The 22100-nt window shown below is 35.8% G+C and overlaps 1 protein-coding gene across 1 annotated transcript in view; it reads left to right on the top strand.

Annotated features, from left to right (window-relative positions):
* Nucleotides 1–22100, top strand: part of MSH4 (mutS homolog 4) — an 89058-nt gene that overhangs the window by 15408 nt on the left and 51550 nt on the right. The window contains exons 3-8 of the mRNA XM_032425839.1: nt 569–729; nt 2269–2379; nt 4346–4461; nt 5507–5680; nt 10000–10172; nt 17101–17168. Coding sequence (XP_032281730.1) covers nt 569–729; nt 2269–2379; nt 4346–4461; nt 5507–5680; nt 10000–10172; nt 17101–17168 — 803 coding nt within the window. The remainder of the gene's footprint in view (nt 1–568; nt 730–2268; nt 2380–4345; nt 4462–5506; nt 5681–9999; nt 10173–17100; nt 17169–22100) is intronic.

Raw genomic sequence — 22100 nt, 5'->3', positions numbered from 1 at the left:
TCCCAAATTCAATGTTCCTTCATAACTCCATTCCAATGAAATGCAAAATGGGGGAATGTATAAATTATTTCTAATTTTGAAGTTAATTCTCAAAGTATTTTGCCAAAACTTAACATTTTTATTTGGTCGGGATATGAAAAGTTGTTTTTGATGAGGAAAAAAAAGTTATTTCCTTGGATATTAAGAGCCATGTCCTAAACTTGGTGCTTTGAGATCTTATTAGAAAGAATGAGAACAAGCGTGGAGAACACGGGGAAGGGAGGGAAAACTGGGAAGAAATCAGAGAGGGAGACAAACCATGAGAGACTCTGGACTCCGGGAAACAAACTGAGGGGTGTGGAGGGGAGGGGGTTGGGGAGTTGGGGTAACAGGGTGATGGGTATTAAGGAGGGCATGTGTGGTGATGAGCACTGGATATTATATGCAACTAATGAATCATTGAACATTACATCAAAAACTAACGATGTACTACTATATGTTGGCTAACTGAACATAATAAAAAAAAGGAAAGAATGAGAACATACTATTATTAATTTTTATACATTTTCTTTTTAAAAAAATTTAACAGCTACATCGTCATCTGCGGTTTCAACACACTCCCCATCAGTTATTGTAGCTGTTGTAGAAGGTAGAGGACTTGCCCGAGGTGAAATAGGAATGGCAAGTATTGATTTAAAAAGCCCACAAATTATATTATCTCAGTTTGCAGACAATACAACATATGCGAAGGTAAGTATTTATACTGTTAGAAAATGGTTGACCTAGTGAGCACTATGTAGATTTTCAAGTCACTGCTTTCCTAATTAGTTTACTTTTTCATGGAATAAAGTTTATTCACAATTGTTCTAATGTAGGCTACTCTGAATTAAAACTGTTTTACATCTGATTTTAATTTTTTTAATGTATTTTGTCCTAAAAATAATGTGCTTTGCTGTTATATGAACATTTCAAATTACTGTTAATTTCTAAAATTAACCTCTTCAAATTAATAGTTCTTGGACTCATTCCAAAGATTATATATTAATAATGCTATTGCCAAAGTGTTGTTTCCACTGAACAGTATTTGAATTCTTTTTCCAGAGTTCAGGGAAACTGGTCTTTTAGGTCAGTCATAATTTAGCCTCTTCTTGCCTTCACTTCCTATCACTTATCATTAATTTGGGCCACTGGCCTATTGTCATGGAAATTTCTGTCATTTACCAGGTAGAAGTAATCTGCTTTTAATCTCTATATTCTAAAAAGTTAGTTGACCCAATTTCTGTTATTAAATATATATATGCTATGTTATTTTTAGCATTTTATTGTTTTTTTTTTCCTTTTCCTAATTCCTCTTTATGGTTTCTCAGTACATAGATTTCCTTTTCCTACCTAATAATTAATTGTTTTAACATAGCTAACAACCTACATGATACTAGTACTGCATGTAACTTTATCTCTGGGTATTTCACATTTTTATGCAATTTAAAAAAACATAGGAAAAAGCTTTTTTTAAAAACAAATGTTTGGCAAATTGATTAAGAATTTCTGTGTCTGGGGGCGCTGGGTGGCTCAGTTGTTTAAGCATGTGCTTTTGGCTCAGGTCATGATCCCAGGACCCTGGAATGGAGCCCCACATCAAACTCCCACTCAGCGGGGAGTCTGCTTCTCCTTCTGCCCCTCTCCCTCATTCGTGTTCGCTCTCTCTCTCTCTCTCTCAAATAAATAAATAAAATCTTTAAAAAAAAAAAAAAAGAATTTCTGTGTCTGGGATAGTTCTAAGAAATGCACCTATATTGTGAAAAGAATAAGTTGTAAAACATATATTTCTCATCTGTATTTCTATACTGTTCAACTTCTAAGCTGTACCAGTGTGGTCATAATGATTGAATCACCATAGTTACACTTTTGAATGTGTTTATGTTTTTTATGGAGATGGATAAAATACCAAATAGAAGAATTAATTTTAAAACATCTTATATTAGGAATATATATCTGATAAGTTCAAATTAATTTTTGAGCTTAGAGCTGTTACAAATTATTGTGAAGTAAAATATAGCCTATGTTTATTATATTTTATATATATGATATATTTATATACATATAGCATATATGTGTAATATATCACTATTAGAAATATATCTTAACTGACATATATAATTAGAACAGTTGTAATTTTGTGTATCTGTGAATTAATTTCAAGTACTTATCTCTCAGAAAAATACGCCACTTGTTTGGTTTTAGAGAATCCTAAGCTTACATTTAAGAAATTATTTATTCAAATTATTTTAGGTGATTACTAAACTCAAAATTTTATCACCTTTGGAAATAATAATGTCAAATACTGCTTGTGTTGTGGGGAATTCAACTAAGTTGTTTACTCTGATCACAGAAAATTTCAAGGTGAGTGACTTTTATTCTCAATAGTAACATTCAAGTCTTACCTTATTTAAAATCCATTCTATAATAGCATTCTGGAGAACAATAATTTGAACAACTTTATATTTACCCTAAAGTGCTCACTAAATACAAGTCCTAAACTAATGGACAGTTAATACATAAAATGAAAATGACAGGGCATCCACTTACTTGATTTGGCACCCTTGATCTACCTTTTTTTTTTTTTTTTTTAAAGATTTTATTAATTTTTTGACAGAGAGAGACACAGCGAGAGAGGGAACACAAGCAGGGGGAGTGGGAGAGGGAGAAGCAGGCTTCCCGCAGAGCAGGGAGCCCGACGCGGGGCTCGATCCCAGAACCCTGGGATCATGACCTGAGCCAAAGGCAGACGCTTAACGACTGAGCCACCCAGGCGCCCCTCCTTTTTTTTTTTTTTTTTTTTTTTAATTGTAGGTAGGTTACTTCTGTGAGGTTTAAGATAATTATGATGGCTACAGATTGATGTGATCTCAGCTTATCGAATTCAGAGAAAAAATATATTCTTTCTTCCAGTGTCCATATATAAATTCCAGGGAAGGACCCTAATGGGTCCTGCTTTGTTCATACTCCCACATATTAGACTAATTACTGTTTCTCAGGGTAGAAGCACTATGATTGATTAATCCCTGGTCATTTGCTTTCTGTGGGGATACAGAGCTCTATAATTGACAGTTACCAAACCCACATGGAATGTAAAATAGATGAGTCCTTCAAAGGCAAAAACAGCATATATTCACTACACTTGAGATGTAGGGCAGTATGGCATAGTGCTTAAGAATAGAGGAGTCAGACTGTGCTTGTTTCAGATCCTGACTCTACGTGATCTTGTGCAAGTTAAGTTACTTAAGTTTTTTTCATCAGTAAAATAGGGACAATAATCTACCTCCTAGAGAATTGGTATTTTATATAACATAATTAGAGAAATGACCTCATTGATTAAGGTTACTTTTGGGCAAAGCCCTAAAGGAAGTGAGAGACAGAGCCATAGAAGTATTGGGGTAAAAGTATTATAAGCAGAGGGGAAAAACCAGTATTATTATTATTGTCATTATTACCACACTTACCATAAAAAAAACCTTCATTGGAAGAGAAGCACTATGAAGTGGAAAGACTTTGTAGCCAGAGAAGTCTAAATTCAAGTCTCAGTTCTGGCACGTATCAAATGTATGATGTTAGAAAAACTACTTGACTTTTTAGAATTTTACTTGTAAGAAAATTGTAGTTAAAACAAGACTTACATCGTAGAGTTATTGTGAAGATTAACTGAGATAATTTAAAACAGTCTTGGTGCATAACAAATTCCCTATCTCCTCATGAATTTTTTTTTTCCCTGTCTTACAGCTCTTTCATAGTCCATTGTTATTATATTATCTTTCTTACATATTGTTTTTATTCAGAGGAGGTAAACCTTTTACTCTACAACTTCATGCTTTTTTTCCTACTCCTTTAAAAAAGTTTCATTATCTCCTTTTCTTCTAAATAAATTCACCTTATGTATATAACATCTCATAGATTTGGTAGCTGGAATTGATATTTTCTTCCTCTGCAGCCAATACATTATAAGGATCTACTCTATCTCAATTATGGTAGAATATGTAACACCAAATGTAAAACCTGGGTGGTGATGTTGCTGTAGAATAAAGTTAATAGAAGGCAGAGGCTCTCATGTTTATTTTTTATTATTGTACCTACCACATTCAGTTAAATGTCATGTGAATATGGTCTAATAAGAGCTATAGACTGCTATGATTCACTTAGTAAAATAGATAATCATTCTTTTTTTGTAAATCATTAAGAAAATATCCTATTTAACTCTGGAAAATAATAAATAATAAAAAATAAACTTTATATGATATTGAAGCCACCTAAGCAGTTTTGGGGCAACTGCATGAAACTTAAAATTTATTTTGAAATTAAAACTTCTTTTCAGAATGTTAATTTTACTACTATCCAAAGGAAATACTTCAATGAAACAAAAGGACTAGAGTACATTGAACAGTTATGCATAACAGAATTCAGCACTGTCCTAATGGAGGTTCAGTCCAAGTAAGTTATGACTTAAGGAAAATGATAAGTCTGTGGTGTGAGTTCCATGAGGGCAAGGTCTTTTGTTTGTTTTGTTTTCTGCTGTATCCCTAGAAAAGTGCCTGACTTACAATACATACTCCATAATTATTGAAATAGTAAAATAGTTAACTAAAATTTATATACAAGGCATATTTTGCTAACTTAATTTATATAGAATTTTTCCAAATTGGTCATAATCTGTTGCCATTATGGTTGCTGCTCACTTTACTTTGGAGTGAATTGCTCAAGTAGCTACAGTAACCTAGAAATGTGAGACACCGAGCTGTAGTCCTGTTATTTCATACATGTACTCCTAAGAGATTTAGCTAGGACAGGGAATGATATTTTTAAAAAGGATTTTTTTTTAAAGATTTTATTTATTTGATAGAGGACACAAGCAGGGGCAGCTGCAGGCAAAGAGAGAGGGAGAAGCAGACTCCCCCCTGAGCAGGGAGCCCAACGTGGGGCTCTATCCCAGGACCCTGAGATCATGACCTGAGCCGAAGGCAGATGCTTAACAGACTGAGCCACCCAGGCACCCTAGAAAGGGTATTTTTTAGAACATAGTAAATAGATACTTTCTTTGAGCTAGGTTGGACTAGTTGTATATTCAGTTAATCACAGTAACTAAGCTCACCAAGATCATAACATACTTTTCTATACATAGGAACCTTCTAACTCTGTCAGACCTTTTCAACATTATTTGAATTCTTAGAATGGTACATTGACACAAGTTACCACTGAATATTGTCTTCCAGCCTGTGATTTATTGGAATTGTTAAGTGTCAGACTTCAGAAAATTGTCTATCACCTTTTATGTTTTAGAGGTTATTTTGTTAGTTTTCAAAAGTAAAGAGCACTGAAAAAAAAATAAAGAGCACTGGTGTGCTTTTTCCCTTTGAATTTAAGCAGTGCTATGCAAATATTTATAATTTTCCTAATAATAGGGTGAAATAAATGTTTTATAGCAATACTTTGTTTTATTCTAAAGATTTATAGTGAAGTGTCATTGGTCACCTTTCAGGTATTACTGCCTTGCAGCTGTTGCAGCTTTATTAAAATATGTAGAATTTATTCAAAATTCAGTTTATGCACCAAAATCGCTGAAGATTTGTTTCCAGGGTAGTGAACAGACAGCCATGATAGATTCATCATCAGCCCAAAACCTTGAATTACTAATTAATAATCAAGACTGTAGGTAAGATCATCTAAATTTTTTTCTTACAAAATATATCAGTGTATTTTATTATGTCCTATTTTTTAATGAATAGTTATTTTACATTTCTGTAAATTGTTTGATATAGAAATATTGAATAAACATACCTTTAATCATTGTACCATTGTTGCTGAACTGCTCAGATGTTTCACGAAAGTCAAATTTTAAAAAGATATTTGTATGAAACAACAAAAAACAACCCATTTCAAAACTAGGCAAAGGACTTGAATGGACATTTCTCCAAAGAAGATATCCAGATGGCCAATAAGCACAGTCATTATGGAAATGCAAATCAAAACCCACAGTTACTACTTCACACTCATTAAGATGGTTATTATCAAGTAAGTAGGAAATAAGTGTTGGCAAAGATGTGGAGAAATTGGAACCCTGGTACATTTATCATGAGAATATAAAATGATACAGTCATTTTTGGAAACAGTATGGTGATTGCTCAAAAAAAGTTAAACATAGAATTACCATATGATTCAGCATTCTACTTCTAAGTGCGCATACCGAGAAGAATTGAAAGCAGAGACTCAAAGAGATACTTGCACACAAGTGTTCACAGCAGCATTATTCACAGTAGCCAAAAGGTGGAAATAAACCAAATGCCCATCAATGAGTGACTGACTAGATAAACAAAATAAGGTATATACATAATGTACAATGGAATATCATTCAACCTTATGAGTGAAATTCTGATATATGCCACAAGATGTATGAACCTTGAAGACATTGTACTAAGTGCAATAAGCCAAACACAAAAGGAAAAATATTTTATAATTCCACTTAGATACCTAGACTAGGCAAATTCATAGAGACAAAAAGTAGACAAAAATTATCAGGGACTTGGAACAGTAGGGAGTAGGTAGTTACTGTTTGGTGGATTCAGAGTTTCTGCTTGGGATGATGAAAAAGTTCTGGAAATGGGTAATGGCAGTTGTACAATTTTGTGGGTGTATCTAACAACACTGAATTGTGTACTTAAAATGATTAAAATGGTAAAATTTATGTTATGTGTGTTTTACCACAATAAAAAGAAATTGTATCCAGATTACCACAAAATTGGAATGACCAGCTTTATTAAAAGCATCAAGTACAGGAAATTTAAGGGGCTATATAATTATTTGAGAAGGTAAAAATAGTTGAATCAACTTGGTCTATGGTGTATGACTAGATTGCTGGTTTTACTGGCTTATTATTAACTTTAGTTAGAGTACCAGGAATATGAATGGTGAGCATGAGAGAGAGAGAGAGATAGGGAGAGGCACAGACAGACACACACACAGTGTTTATAGATTTCATAGTAGGGTACTTCAACTAGAATTAACACATTAATAGAAAATAATATAATCAACATGGTGATGGTGAGGCAGAAATGCATTAATACGGGGTTGGTTTGGTACAAAGAATTAATGAGGAATTTCAGTCTAGAGGTGGAAACACATAGTATTATTAATATGTACTAAGTATGGTGATAAAATTTGCATAAAAATGATGGGATCATAGCAGAGAGAGAGAGAATTTGGCTTGGGTTAAGGGTAAAAGGGAAGTAGTTAGGAAAGGCTTTCTAGAGGAGATAATACCTGAGGTAAGTTTTGAAATATAAACATAAATATAAGTAATCCAGATGAAGTAGAAAAGGTGGTAAGACAGTAAGTCTTGAAAGCATGATTTTCATTATAACAATATGGTATGTGCAAGGAAACTAAAACTATTTAATATTACTGATTGGTAAAGTGCAAGTTCGGAGTAAGTAAGCTTGGAGTAGTTAAATAATCAGCTTTTGGTAATTAAATATAACATTAGACATCAATGAAAGGGATAAACTTAAAATGGTTATGATTTTTAGTATTAAGAGTATTGAAGGGAATAAAGAGTACTTTAGACAATTGAAACCTTAAGGTGCTCAGTGCAAATTTAGAGCCATAGTTGTTTAAATATCTCTATTACTTTGTATATTCTTATTTTGGCTTCACTTTCCATTATGTGAAATTGCCAGGCATTATTTGCTGTTGCAAACTTAGAAACATAGGCTGTCTAATTTTGTTAATTACTTATACTCTAATCATCAAGAGCAGTTTAAATCTATCTAGGTACTGTTGATACTACTTTAGTAAGAGTAGTACTATATGTAATACTTTTAGTTATCTTTCAGTATAGTAGGCTCAGTTCCTTTGCAGTTCCATTGGCTAATGATGGTCTAAAATTACAACCTTAAAGAATTTATAGTTAATTGTAGCTATTATTCCTTTTCAATTTAGTCAATAAGGATTTTTTTTCTTCTTGCTACTTAAAAAGGATTAAAATAATATTATTTGGAAAAATTACTCTGTCATTTACTTTCTATGTTATAATAACAGAGTAACATAGAGAGTCAATAACCAAGGCTGGTAATTACTACAAAGTGTTTATACTTTGTCACATTTAATAGTTCATCATTATTTATCATTATCATTGTCAAACATTGCTTGAGTTCCAGCTATATATTACATGATAGGATATTTGACCTCTAGGAGTTCATATTACAGTTGAAAAGGAGAAATTGAGAAGCCTTTTCATAGACTTGAAGCAAAGAATTTCAGGTTAAAAGATGGATATTCTACCTGCTGAACTATCTGAATAGCTCTAACACTTCTGTAGACTTGTCACCTGTTCACAGAGCAGTTTGACTCTTTGATTTCTATAGCAAATGGCAGGTTTGGGTATGCTGCTCACTTACTTGGTTCCTGTAGAAGCCCAGTTCTCAAAAAGTAAATGCCTGTGATGACTCTACTCCCACCCCTGACCAGGACTTGATTTGAGTAGTTCTCTAAAAATTTGTTTAAATTGATATACCAGGGCACCTGGCTGGCTCAGTTGGTAGAGCATATTTGGTCTCAAGGTTGTGACTTCAAGCCCTACATTGGGGGTAAAGTTTACTTAAAAAAAAATTGATATACCAAAAATCTGCTAGTCCGATGACTAAATTAAGAGTCATTCTTGTTTTCTACCCTCTCTTAACCCAGATTCAGTCCACTAGTAAATCCCCTTGACTCAGCCTTTAGAATACATACCAATTCTGGATCACATCTTACCATTTCCAAGGCTACAATCCTAACCATACCTCCATCATTTTAGCCTGGACTACTATAATTAGCCCTACCTTGTTTCTCTGCCTTCTTTTTATCCTCCTACACTTAGTCTATTCTTGATCTAGTGGGCAGACTGTGATCCTTTTAAACTAGAAATCAGATGTTGGAACTCTGCTGCTGAAAATCTTCCAGTGGCTCCCATTACATTTAGAATAGAGTCCAGACTCTTTACCATGGCCTACAAGGACTTCTATGTCCTGGTCTCTGTCAGCTTCTTCATCTCCCTCCATTTTCTTTCACTTGCAGAGTTCCATCACACTTGGTCTTCTTTCTGGTTCTAGATCCAAAAAGACTTCCTGGGCTTAAATTACTGTTCTGCTTGGCCCTTTTTAACTGATAACTCTTTTCTTTTTATTTAATTATTAGGAAATCTTAGACAAGTAAGTTAATTTCTTTGCACTTCAGTTCCTTCCCTTGTAAAATGTGGTTAAATCTAGCATCTACTTCACACTGGTTATTAGAATTAAATAAGTTAATATATGTAAAGTGCTTAGAATATTGCCTGGCACATACTTAGTGTTCAATATATGTTACCTATGCTCACCATCATCTGCATCCCATCATCATCTTTGCATGGATACCTTTTGAATTCAACTACCAAATGCATATATAGGTCTCTCTCAACCAACTTAACTAAAGCAACTCTCCTGGTCATTCTCTATGCAGTCCTGTTCTGTTTAACACTTTCTGTACCTGAAATTATTTTCTTTCTCTTTTATTTGTAATTCTCTTAACTTCTTAAATTAGAACAAAGCGATTATATTAAATAGTCACTTTTTTAAATGTAAAAGCTCTTTTCCCCTGTAAAAGATATATTACTGTTATCTTGCTATTATTGATGGAATGCCATGGAGTAGAACATTTTATATTAGTCTGAATATTCCAGCTGACCTATGAAAAAAGTCATTAACTAAATGCAAGAAGATACTGTTAATTAAAGCCTTGTTCATTGATAGCGTACTTGGGATCTTATTTGAAATATATATTCTCAGGCCTCATCTCAGACTTACTCATCTCAGACTTAGAATTCCCTGTGTGATTTGTATGCACATTAAAGTTTGAGAATCACTACTGTAGATTATAAGATTATTTAGGAAGTTAAATGGTAACTTTTTTTGATTTTTCCTTGTATACTTAATGAAATTTTCCTAATTTGTATTTTCAAAGGAATAATCACACACTCTTTGGTGTTCTAAATTATACTAAGACTCCTGGAGGAAGTAGAAGACTTCGTTCTAATATATTAGAACCACTAGTTGATATTGAAACCATTAACATGAGATTAGATTGTGTTCAAGAACTACTTCAAGATGAGGAGCTCTTTTTTGGACTTCAGTCAGGTAAATGAATATCATCTAATTTTATGAATACAAATTATTAAAAAATACATTGTCTTTTTATAAGAATACTAGTCATATTGGATTAAGGCTCATCCTAATAACATTATCTTAACTTACATCTGCAAAGATCTAATTTCCAAATAAGATCACATTCAGATACCAGGGTTTAGGACTTCAAAATATCTTTTTGGGGACACAATTCAACCCCCATAACATAAGGTAAGAGACTTGCCTTTGGCATCTGGCTATTTGTTCACTCGCATGGCAATACAGTTCTCTTCTTAAATCTATAGGTGGAAGGACAGTAGATACGTACTACTCCTAGACCAATTCCTGGTTCCTAGCAGTTTGATCTGTCTTTCATACCCCTACTCTCCCAACCATTCCACATGGTGTTCTGGTACATGAAAATCTAGGAGGCATTGAGCAAGCTACAAAGAAATTATTTTTTTTAAGTTTATTTTTTAGTAATCTCTACACCCAGCATGGGGTTCAAACTCACAGCCCTGAGCTCAAGAGTTGCATGTTCCCCAACTAAGCCAGCCAGGTGCCCCACAAAGAGGACATTTTTAATTGTAATCCTTTTCTTGTTCACAGCAACATCTTTTTGGCCGACCTATACCTGGCCTTCCATGTTATACATAAGTGCCTAGAATATGAAGTTATTTAATTATGTAATGTTAGTCAAACTCCAACAGTTGTCATCTTTTTAAACTTTCTGCTACTAAATATGCAGTTGCCCTTCTCTTGCCTGTAGCTAACTGCTCCACCTATGTTCTGGATACTGTCTTTGTACTCATTTGTCTCCTGTATCTTTAATACCTTTCTCTCTTCCTCCTGTCTTTCCCATCTTTGTAAAAAAAAAAAAATCTTGCTGGACTTTACCTTCTCCAGCTACCACCTTATTTCTCTCTTCTCCCAATTCATACGTAAACTGGTTGAAAGACAGATTTTCTGTAGTCACTGTCTTCTCTTCACAACATTTCAGTCTGCTGCAGTCTTGTTTCTGTGCTCACTGTGTGAGATTCCTCTAGTCAAGGTTACTGTAGCAAATGTTATTGGTTCTTTGTCAAGATCCTCTTGGGTCTGTTTTACCTTTCTGTGTACCCCTTTTCTTGCTCTGTGTGGCTTTTGCTTCTACTGGCCCACCCGTGGAATCTCATTGGAATCCTGGCCCCAGACTGTTAGAGCATTTTGCTCTCAAGAAGTGTGCCAAAAGTGCCTTGCAGCCCTTAAATCACTGAATGAAGTGGGAATATGAAAACCCTGCTCTTTCTGAAAAATTTTTATTAAAATTCAATTGAGTTAACATATATTGTATTATTAGTTTCATGGGTAGAATTTAGTGATTCATCGGTTGCATATAATATCCCACTGGGGTATTACATTACATCAAGTGCCCTCCTTAATGCCCATCACCCACTCAAAATGGATGAAAGATCTAAATGTGAGACAGGAATCCATCAAAATCCTAGAGGAGAACACAGGCAGCAACCTCTTTGACCTCGACCACAGTAACTTCTTACTAGACACGTCTCTGAAGGCAAGGGAAACGAAAACAAAAAACTTTTGGGACTTCATTAGGATAAAAAGCTTTTGCACAGCAAAGGAAATAGTCAACAAAACTAAAAGGCAACCTACAAATGGGAGAAGATATTTGCAAATGACTTATCAGATAAAGGGCTAGTATCCAAAATCTTTAAAGAACTTATCAAACTCAACACCCAAAAACCAAAAATCCAGTCAAGAAATGGGCAGAAGACATGAACAGACATTTCTCCAAAGAAGACATCCAAATGGCCAATAGACACATGAAAAAATGCTCCACATCTCTTGGCATCAGGGAATACAAATCAAAACCACAATAAGATAAAACCCTGCCCTTTTTATATTGGTTTGGTGAAAACCCTGAATATAACTTAAAGTCCAGGATTCTTCTATAGGGTCAGTTGAAGTTACCTTCTATAGGATTTTGCCTGAAATTATACTTTTGCTTGTCTTTTTCCCTTCCCCATCCTTCTCTCTTTTCCTGTTTTCTCTTGGAAGCATATTTTTAAAAAAATTATTTAAATTTTAGTTAACATATAGTGCAATATTGGTTTCAGGAGTAGAATTCAGTGATTCATCACTTACATACAACACCCAGTGCTCATCACAAGTGCCCTCTTTAATACTCATCACCATCTAGCCCATCCCCCCACCTCCCTCCCTCCATGAACCGTCAGTTTTTCTCTATGGTTAAGAATCTCTTGGGTGGGGCGCCTGGGTGGCTCAGTCAGTTAAGCATCTGCCTTCAGCTCAGGTCATGATCCCAGGGTCCTGGGATTGAGTCCCATATCGGGCTCCCTGCTCAGTGGGGAGCCTGCTTCTCCCTCTCTAAAAAAAAAAAAATCCTTGGGTGCCTGGGTGGCTCAGTCGGTTAGGTGTCTGCCTCAGCTCAGGTAATGATTTCAGGGTCCTGGGATGGAGCCCTGCATCGGGCTCCCTGCTCATCACTGGGGAATCTGATTCTCCCTCTCCCTCTGCTGCTCCCCGCCCCTCCCTGCTTGTGCTCTCTTTCAAATAAATAAAATCTTTAAAAGAATCTCTTATGGTTGGTTTCCCTCTCTCTTTTTCCCCCCCTCCCATGTGTTCATCTGTTTTGTTTCTTAAATTTGGAAACACCTTTTTTTTCCTTAAGTAGACTCCACATCCTGAAGAGCCCAGGGTGGGGCTTGAACTTACAACCCTGAGATCAAGACCTGAGCTGAGATCAGGAGTTGGATGCTTAAGCGACTGAGCCACCCAGATACCCCTGGAAGCACATTCTTTTTTTTTTTTTTTTTTAAAGATTTTATTTATTTATTTGAGAGAGAGAATGAGACAGAGAGAGAGAGCATTAGATGGGGGAGGATCAGAGGGAGAAGCAGACTCCCCGCTGAGCAGGGAGCCCGATGCGGGACTCGATCCCGGGACTCCAGGATCATGACCCGAGCCGAAGGCAGTCGCTTAACCAACTGAGCCACCCAGGCGCCCTGGAAGCACATTCTTTTTTTTTTTTTTTTTTTTTAAAGATTTTATTTATTTATTTGACAGAGAAAGACACAGCGAGAGAGGGAACACAAGCAGGGGGAGTGGGAGAGGGAGAAGCAGGCTTCCCGTGGAGCAGGGAGCCCGATGTGGGGCTCGATCCCAGGACCCTGGGATCATGACCTGAGCGAAAGGCAGACGCTTAACGACTGAGCCACCCAGGCGCCCCACTGGAAGCACATTCTTAATAAATCACTTGCACATCAGTCCTCATGTCAGGATCTGCTTCTGAAGAACCCAGCCTAAGACAGTCACCTACAGGTTCATTGTTGTTAAATTTAATGGACACATTAGTTCTCTTATTTGAACTCCAACTTATATGATACTGCTAAATATCTCTTATTTTTGAATTACTGTCTTTCTTTTTTTTGCAATTATACAGTCTCCTGATTTTCTTCCTACTTCTTTGGAGTTTTCCTTCCTTTTTTGCTCTGAAACTCATTTCTTTAAAAAGTTTACATGACAGGAAACAACAAATGTTGGCGAGGATGTGGAGAAAGGGGAACCCTTTTACACTCTTGATGGGAATGCAAGCTGGTACAGCCACTCTGGAAAGCAGTATGGTGGTTCTTCAAGATGTTAAAAATAGAGCTACCCTACAACCCACAATTGCACTACTAGGTATTTACCCCAAAGATACAGATGTAGTGAAAAGAAGGGGCACATTCACCCCAATGTTCATAGCAGCAATGTCCGCAATAGCCAAACTGTGGAAGGAGCCAAGATGTCCTTCAACAGATGAATGGATAAAGAAGATGTGGTCCATATATACAATGGAATATTACTCAGCCATCAGAAAGGATGAATACCTACCATTTGCATGGACATGGGTGGAACTGGAGGGTATTACGCTAAGTGAAATAAGTCAAGCAGAGAACGTCAATTATCATATGGTTTCACTTATTTGTGGAACATAAGGAATAGCACAGAGGACCATAGGGGAAGGGAGGGAAAACTGAATGGGAAGAAATCAGAGAGGGAGACAAACCATGAGAGACTCTGGACTCCAGGAAACAAACTGAGGGTTACAGAAGGGAGGGGGGTTGGGGGGGTGGGGTAGCCAGGTGATGGGTATTAAGGAGGGCACATGATATGATGAGCACTGGGTGTTATATGCAACTAATGAATCATTGAACACTACATTAAAAAAAATAATGATGTATTATATGTTGGCTAATTTAACATAATAAAAAAAAAGTTTACATGAATATCCAGTCAGAACCAACTGGTTATCTCCCTTGAAATGTTATCTATATGGATTTCCAAATAGACCTCAGGACTGTATACAATCTTGGAATGTCCTCAGAAAGCTCTGTCATTGACCAGGTAACAGTAAAAACTTCAGAGTCCTTTCTTTCACATGGAAAAGGAAAAGACTTCTGAGTCTTCTTTAAGGTTTCTATTCCTTTGCTCAGTCCCTAAATGCTAAGCCTCTTCAAAGATACGTCCTAGGTTGTCTTTTTACCCTGTATATTCTTATATGACTTACCTTCCTGCTTTTATAATTATCACTCACATATTCATGACTTCCTGATCTACATCTCATACCCAGATATCTCTACAGACCTTTAGCCCCATCTATCTTATTGCCTACTGAGCACTTTTTAGATGTTCCTCAACCATTTCAAATTCAGTGTTCCCAAACTGTGCTGTCTTCCCTTCTAAGTCAGTCTTCCTGATTTCAGTGAAGAGCTCTACATCCAACCTCTACTGAGCCAGATACCTGGAAGTCATTCTTTTTTTTTTTAAATTTTTAAAAAAGATTTTATTTATGGGGCGTCTGGGTGGCTCAGTCGTTAAGCGTCTGCCTTCAGCTCAGGTCATGATCCCAGGGTCCTGGGATCGAGCCCCGCATCGGGCTCTCTGCTTGGCAGGAAGCCTGCTTCTCCCTCTCCCACTCCCCCTGCTTGTGTTCCCTCTCTCGCTGTGTCTCTCTCTGTCAAATAAATAAATAAAATCTTTAGAAAAAAAAAAAAGATTTTATTTATTTATTTGACAGAGCACAAGCGGGGGAGCGACAGGCAGAGGGAGAGGGAGAAGCAGACTCCTTATATGACTTACCTTCCTGTTTTTATAATTAGCACAGGATCCACAGATAATATTTCAGTTCTTTTTTTTTTTTTACATTTATTTATTATTTACGTAATCTCTGCACTCAGTGTGGGGCTTGAACTAATGACCCCAAGATCAAGAGTCGCATGCTTTGCCAACTGAGCCAGCTGGGTGCCCTGATAATATTTCAGTTCTATATTAAGGAAATGGGTAGGATTTTGACAACAGGAGAATCCTAGAAATGATATTTGAGACAAGGGAACATGCCTATGCAAGGTACGCTGATGCACATAGGGCGACAACACTGTTTTTTTGGTTGTAGTTGCTGGGATAAATATCTGATATGAATGCCATTGGCTGTGATCTTGGGCAGTCATTATTTTCTAGGGAACACTTGTTTTTCTGGGAAGTTGGGGAAGATAGAGTTAACATAAGCTTCTGCAGTTTTATTTAATGTTGATATGAAAGAGCTTGCTGTATTTAAGGCATGGCCAGTAGTTACTTATGATTTGAAGCCTTGAGGAATGGCAGGAAGTGAGGATTGGGGCTAGCTTGTGAAGGGCTTTTATATAATGGTAAGAAATTTGGGATTTTATCCTGCAAATAATAGGGAGCTGATGATTTTAAATCAGGAGAGTAATATGATCAAACCCTTATTTTAGAAACGTTATTCTGGTTGTTATGATAGACTTAGGGAAGGGAAGAAGAAGAGACCAAAAAAGAAAGAGGCCAATTTATATGAGGGCTTAGGAGAGTCTGGTTAGTGGAATCACATGTAAAATGTCACAATAGTATTATGTCTTATTGAACAGTATAATTTATATTACAGTCTATTTACTGTGATTTTTAAACATAGTTTTAATATAGCTAATTACTGTAGAAGCAGCAAATTAGAAAGGGACAGAGTTGTAGAGGTAGGCAAACTGAAAAATACCACAAGATACTTGGCAGTTTGAACAGGAAGAAAGTGACATAAAATTTTTGTCTTTTTGGTTTTTTTTTTTTTTTACAGTGTAGCAGGTTGGATCCATTTTGTGAAAGTATCAGTAAGTCTCCACAAAAGCTTTGAGGTCACATGTTTCAGTGATGATAATAGTCATGAGTTATTAAGAAACAGTTACTATAGTTTACTGTATTTTAAGTATGAGGAAATGAGTTCATCCTTAAAAGGTCTGTTAAATGGCAAAATTAAAAAAAAACTGGAGATATTTAAAAGGGATAGATTACAATTATCTATGAATTTATTTTTGTAGAAAACTTTAAGCTGGAAAATGAGTTGAGAAGAACAAAAGAACAGTTTTGAGCTCTAGTGTGTGCAAGGTACTTTACATATATTATCTCACTTACTCCTCACAACAATCCTAGGAGGTAGATGTTACTATCCACATTTAAAAAATGAAAACAACCAAAGTTCAGAGAAGATAGGTAAATTCTGGTAGGCTACATGGTTAGTGGTTGAACTGGGTTTTTAAACTAATCTTAAGTATCAGGAAGAAAAGTTACAGATCAAAAAGGTGGGAAGAAAATTATAATAACATCTAAAAGCCAGAGAAGTAAGTTTTTAGAAGGAAAGGGTGATCAACAGTGTCAGATTTTGAAGACAGATTATAACTAATAAAATTAAGAAAAGACCGTTAAAATTTATTGTTTTATTCCTGACACATGTAAGATAGATAAAGACGATTAAAACAAGTAATGTTTGTAGGTAGAACTGTTCTATTTTATTATTTGAGAATAATACTTTACATAGTTTATATTTTGAACTGTAACACAAAGTTTAAATGCACATGTTTTTTGTTTGTTTCAGTTATATCAAGATTTCTTGATACAGAGCAGCTTCTTTCTGTTTTAGTCCAAATTCCAAAGCAAGACACGGTATGTATGTATATATTATATATTATTATACTTTATATGATATAATTTGTCTTAATGTGATATAACAATTGGAAAATATAAAAATATTTTGGAAAAGTACTTCATTATTAATACCTGGAACATTTTTATACCTTTTAAAGGAAACATTTTTTCCCAATTTCCTATTCTATGTTATAGTAAAAATTAAAAGTTTCTTAATTGAGGAATTAGCATATTTTCATTAATCAAATATTTACTTAAAAAGTTTATAATCTTTTTAAAACTTAGATTATAATTTTTGCTTAATAAATAACTAGATAAAAATTATCTTAGATCCAAAGATTATGGGTGCTTCTTAAAGGTGAACATTATGTAAAGTTTGATTAGCCTTCAAATATGCTTAAACTTTAAGATGAAACAGTGTCTTTGGATATTTTTCAAAATTAAATACTTAGTGCTTATAGGCACATCCTGTAAAAAAAGTGATAGATGGTTTTTATTCTTCTCTTTAAGGTGAATTGAAAAATATTTACTTTAATGAAATACACACATATTTTTGCTCATATGCTTAAAAAGGAAAAGAGTTTTGTACATCAGTAGAGTTTGATTTAAAATTTGATTACTTTGCAAATCCATTGAAATCTATGTTTCCGAACTCTTTCTTTCTTTTTTTTTTTTTTTTTAAGATTTTATTTATTTGCGAGACAGAGAATGAGAGACAGAGAGCATGAGAGGGAGGAGGGTCAGAGGGAGAAGCAGACTCCCCGCTGAGCAGGGAGCCCGATGTGGGACTCGATCCCGGGACTCCAGGATCATGACCTGAGCCGAAGGCAGTCCCTTAACCAACTGAGCCACCCAGGCGCCCTCCGAACTCTTTCTTTATTGTAGAGATAACACTCTTTAGGTTCATTTATAATAAAAACATCATCCGACGGATGGAAAAGCTTTGGCTGTTGGATAGGCACAGAACTAGAAGTTTTCTTAAATAATTGAAATACCTTATAATAATTCAATATATACAAGTGGGAATTAGCCAAAAACAACTGATGTCTGGAACAAAATTAATTACATTCGTAACATGAGTTTGAAAGTATTCCTCCTCTTTAACTTTCTAGAACAGTTTGTGTAGAACTGGTTTTATTTATCCCTTAAATGTTTGGTAGAATTCACAAATGAAGCTATTAGAATGTGGGATTTTCTTTCTAGGGAGGTTTTCGACTGTAAATCCACCTTATTAAACAGATAATGGTGCTATTCAGATTACCTCTTTCTTGTTGAATGAGCTTTCGTAGATTGTGTCTTTCAAAGAATTTGTCATTTCACCCAACTTGTTGAATTTATTGGCATTACATTGTTCCTAATGACCCCCTTATTATCCTTTTTATATTTGTAAAGTTTGCAGTGATATATTCTTATTCTTGATGTTGGTAATTGAATATTCTCTCTTTTTTTTTCTTAGTCATTCTGGCTAGAGGTTATCAATTTTCCTGGTGTTTTCAAGAAACCAATTTTTGATTTAATTGATTTCATCTTTTCTTGTTCTCCATTTTGTGGATTTCTTTTATCAGTCTTTTCTTTTTTGAGCGAATATTTGTTTGTTTGCTTGTTTTCTTCCAAGTTTTTATTTCAATTCCAGTTAGGTAATATACAGTGTAATATTAGTTTCAGGTGTGCAATATAATGATTCAACACTTCTGTACAACCAGTGCTCATCACAAGTGCACTCCTTAATCCCCATTACCCATTTAACCCATTACCCACCAACCTCCCCTCTAGTAATCCTCAGGTCTCTACAGTTAAAGAGTCTGTTTTCTGGTTTGCTTCTCTCTCTCTCTCTTTTTCTTTCCTCGGCTTACTCTGTGCTTAGTTTGCTCTTCTTTCTCAGGATTCTGAAGGTAGAAGCTGAGATGATCGATTTGAGACCTTTTTTTCTTTTCTAATATAGTCATTTAGTGCTATCAATTTCCCTCTGAGTAATGCTTTAGCTATATTACACAATTTTTTAAAACTAATTTATTTGAGAGTGAGCAAGTGAAAGAGAGAGACAGAGAGCACAAACAGGGGGAAGGGCAGAAGCAGACTCCCCACTGACCAGGGAGCCCAATGTGGGGCTCCATCCCAGGACCCTGGGATCATGACTTGAGCCGAAGGGAGATGCTTAACTGACTGAGCCGCCCAGGCACCCCTATATTTCACAATTTTTGATATGTTGTGTTTGTCATTCAAAAAAGTTAAAAATATCTTCTAATTTCATTTTTAATTTCTTCTTTGACCTGGGTTATTTAGAAGTGTGTTATTTAGTTTCCAGTATTTGGGAATTTTCCAGGTATCTTTCTATTACAAATCTCTAATTTAATTCCATTGTGGTCAAGGACATATGTTGTCTGATACGGATCCTTTGAGCTTTATTGATTCTTATTTTTATGGCCCAGAATATGATCTATCTTGGAAATGTTCCATGTATACTTGAAAACAATGTATATTTTACTGTTGTTGCATGGAATTTTCCATGAATATCAGTTAGTTCAAGTTGACTGATAATATTCTTCAAGTCTTTTTATTTCTTTTAAGATTTATTTATTTATTTAATTTTTTTTAAAGATTTATTTATTTAGTTTAGAGAGGGGAGCAGGGAGAGAGTGCATGAGTTGGGGGAGAGGGAGAGAAGCAGACTCCCTACTGAGCACAGAGCTCAGTGAGGGGCTCAGTCCCACGACCCCAAGATCATGACCTGAGCTGAAATCAAGAGTTGGTCACTTAACCAACTGAGCCACCCAGGTGCCCCGTTTTATTTATTTTAGAGAGAGAGAGCACAAGAGAGTACGAATGAGGGGAGGGGCAGAGGGAGAGGGAGAGAGAATCTCAAGCAGATTTCCTGCTGAGCACAGAGCCAGTTGTGGGGCTCAATATGACAACCCTGAGATCATGACTTGAGCCAAAATCAAGAGTCAGACATTTAACCGACTGAGCCATCCAGGTGCCCCTCTTCAAGTCTTCTATATTTTTATTGGTTTTTTTGTCTATTTATTCTATCAGTTATTGAGAGAGGGATGCTGACAACTCCAACTATAATTGTGGATTTGTCTATTTCTCTTAGAAGTTCTCTTTTTAATAGTGGACACTCTGTGTATACTAATTTGCATACGTAAGTTCAAAATCATTTGCATACATAAAGTTCAAAATCATTTTCCTCCTCCCTCAATCATTTTTTTTTCTTTTTCAAGTTTTTATTTAAATTCCAGTTAGTTAACATACAGTGTAGTATTAGTTTCAGGTGTTGAATTTAATGATTCATCACTTACATACAATACCTAGTGCTTATCACAAGTGCCTTCCTTAATACCCACCACCCATTTAACTCATCCCCCTGCCTACTTCCCCTCCAGTAACTCTCAGTTTTTTCTCTATAGTTAAGAGTCTGTTTTATGGTTTGCCTGTCTTTTTTTTCCTCTCTGTGTTCATCTGTTTTGTTTCTTAAATTTCACATAAGAGTGAAGTCATACGGTATTTGTCTTTCTCTGACTATTTCACTTAGCATAATACACTCTAGCTCCAACCGTGTTGTTGTAAATGGCAAGATTTCGTTCTTTTTTTATGGCTGAGTAATATTCTACTGTGTGTGTGTTTATATACACATATATATACCAACTCTTTTTTTTTTATTATGTTATGTTAATCACCATACATTACATCATTAGTTTTTGATGTAGTGTTCCATGATTCATTGTTTGCGTATAACACCCAGTGCTCCATGCAGAACGTGCCCTCTTTAATACCCATCACCAGGCTAACCTATCCCCCCACGCTGCTCCCCTCTAGAACCCTCAATTTGTTTTTCAGAGTCCATAGTCTCTCATGGTTCGTCTCCCCCTCCGATTTCCCCTGTTCATTCTTCCCCTCCTGCTATTTTCTTCTTCTTTTTTTTTTTTAACATATAATGTATTATTTGTTTCAGGGGTACAGGTCTGTGATTCAACAGTCTTACACAATTCACAGCGCTCACCATAGCACATTCCCCAATGTCTATCACCCAGCCATCCCATCCCTCCCACCCCCTACCACTCCAGCAACCCTCAGTTTGTTTCCTGAGATTAAGAATTCCCCATATCAGTGAGGTCATATGATACATGTCTTTCTCTGATTTCTTTCGCTTAGCATCATATCCACCAGTTCCATCCACCTCATTGCAAATGGCAAGATTTCACTCCTTTTGATGGCTGCATAATATTCCATTGTACGTATATACCACATCTTCTTTATCCATTCGTCTGTCAATGGACATCTTGGCTCTTTCCACAGTTTGGCTATTGTGGACATTGCTGCTATAAACATCGGGATGCACGTACCCCTTCGGATCTCTACATTTGTATCTTTGGGGTAAATACCCAGTAGTGCAATTGCTGGATCATATGGTAGCTCTATTTTCAACTTTTTGAGGAACCTCCATACTGTTTTCCAGAGTGGTTGCACAAGCTTGCATTCTCACCAACAGTGTAGGAGGGTTCCCCTTTCTCCGCATCCCGGCCAACATCTGTCGTTTCCTGACTTGTTAATTTTAGCCATTCTGACTGGTGTGAGGTGGTATCTCATTGAGGTTTTGATTTGGATTTCCCTGGTGCTGAGCGATGTTGAGCACTTTTTCATGTGTCTGTTGGCCATTTGGATGTCTTCTTTGCAGATATGTCTGTTCATGTCTTCTGCCCATTTCTTGATTGGATCATTTGTTCTTTGGGTGTTGAGTTTAAGAAGTTCTTTATAGATTTTGGATACTAGCCCTTTATCTGATATGTCATTTGCAAATATCTTCTCCCATTCTGTAGGTTGTCTTTTAGTTTTCTTGATTGTTTCTTTTGCTGTGCAGAACCTTCTTATCTTGATGAAGTTCCAGTAGTTTATTTCTGCTTTTGTTTCCCTTGCTTCAGGAGATATATCTAGCAAGAAGTTGCTATGGCC

Source organism: Phoca vitulina, unplaced genomic scaffold (assembly GCF_004348235.1).
Source record: "Phoca vitulina isolate PV1807 unplaced genomic scaffold, GSC_HSeal_1.0 scaffold2, whole genome shotgun sequence".
NCBI classification, from domain to species: Eukaryota; Metazoa; Chordata; class Mammalia; order Carnivora; family Phocidae; genus Phoca; species Phoca vitulina.
The sequence above is the reverse complement of the archived record's forward strand: the minus strand, read 5'-3'. Positions and strand labels throughout refer to the sequence as shown.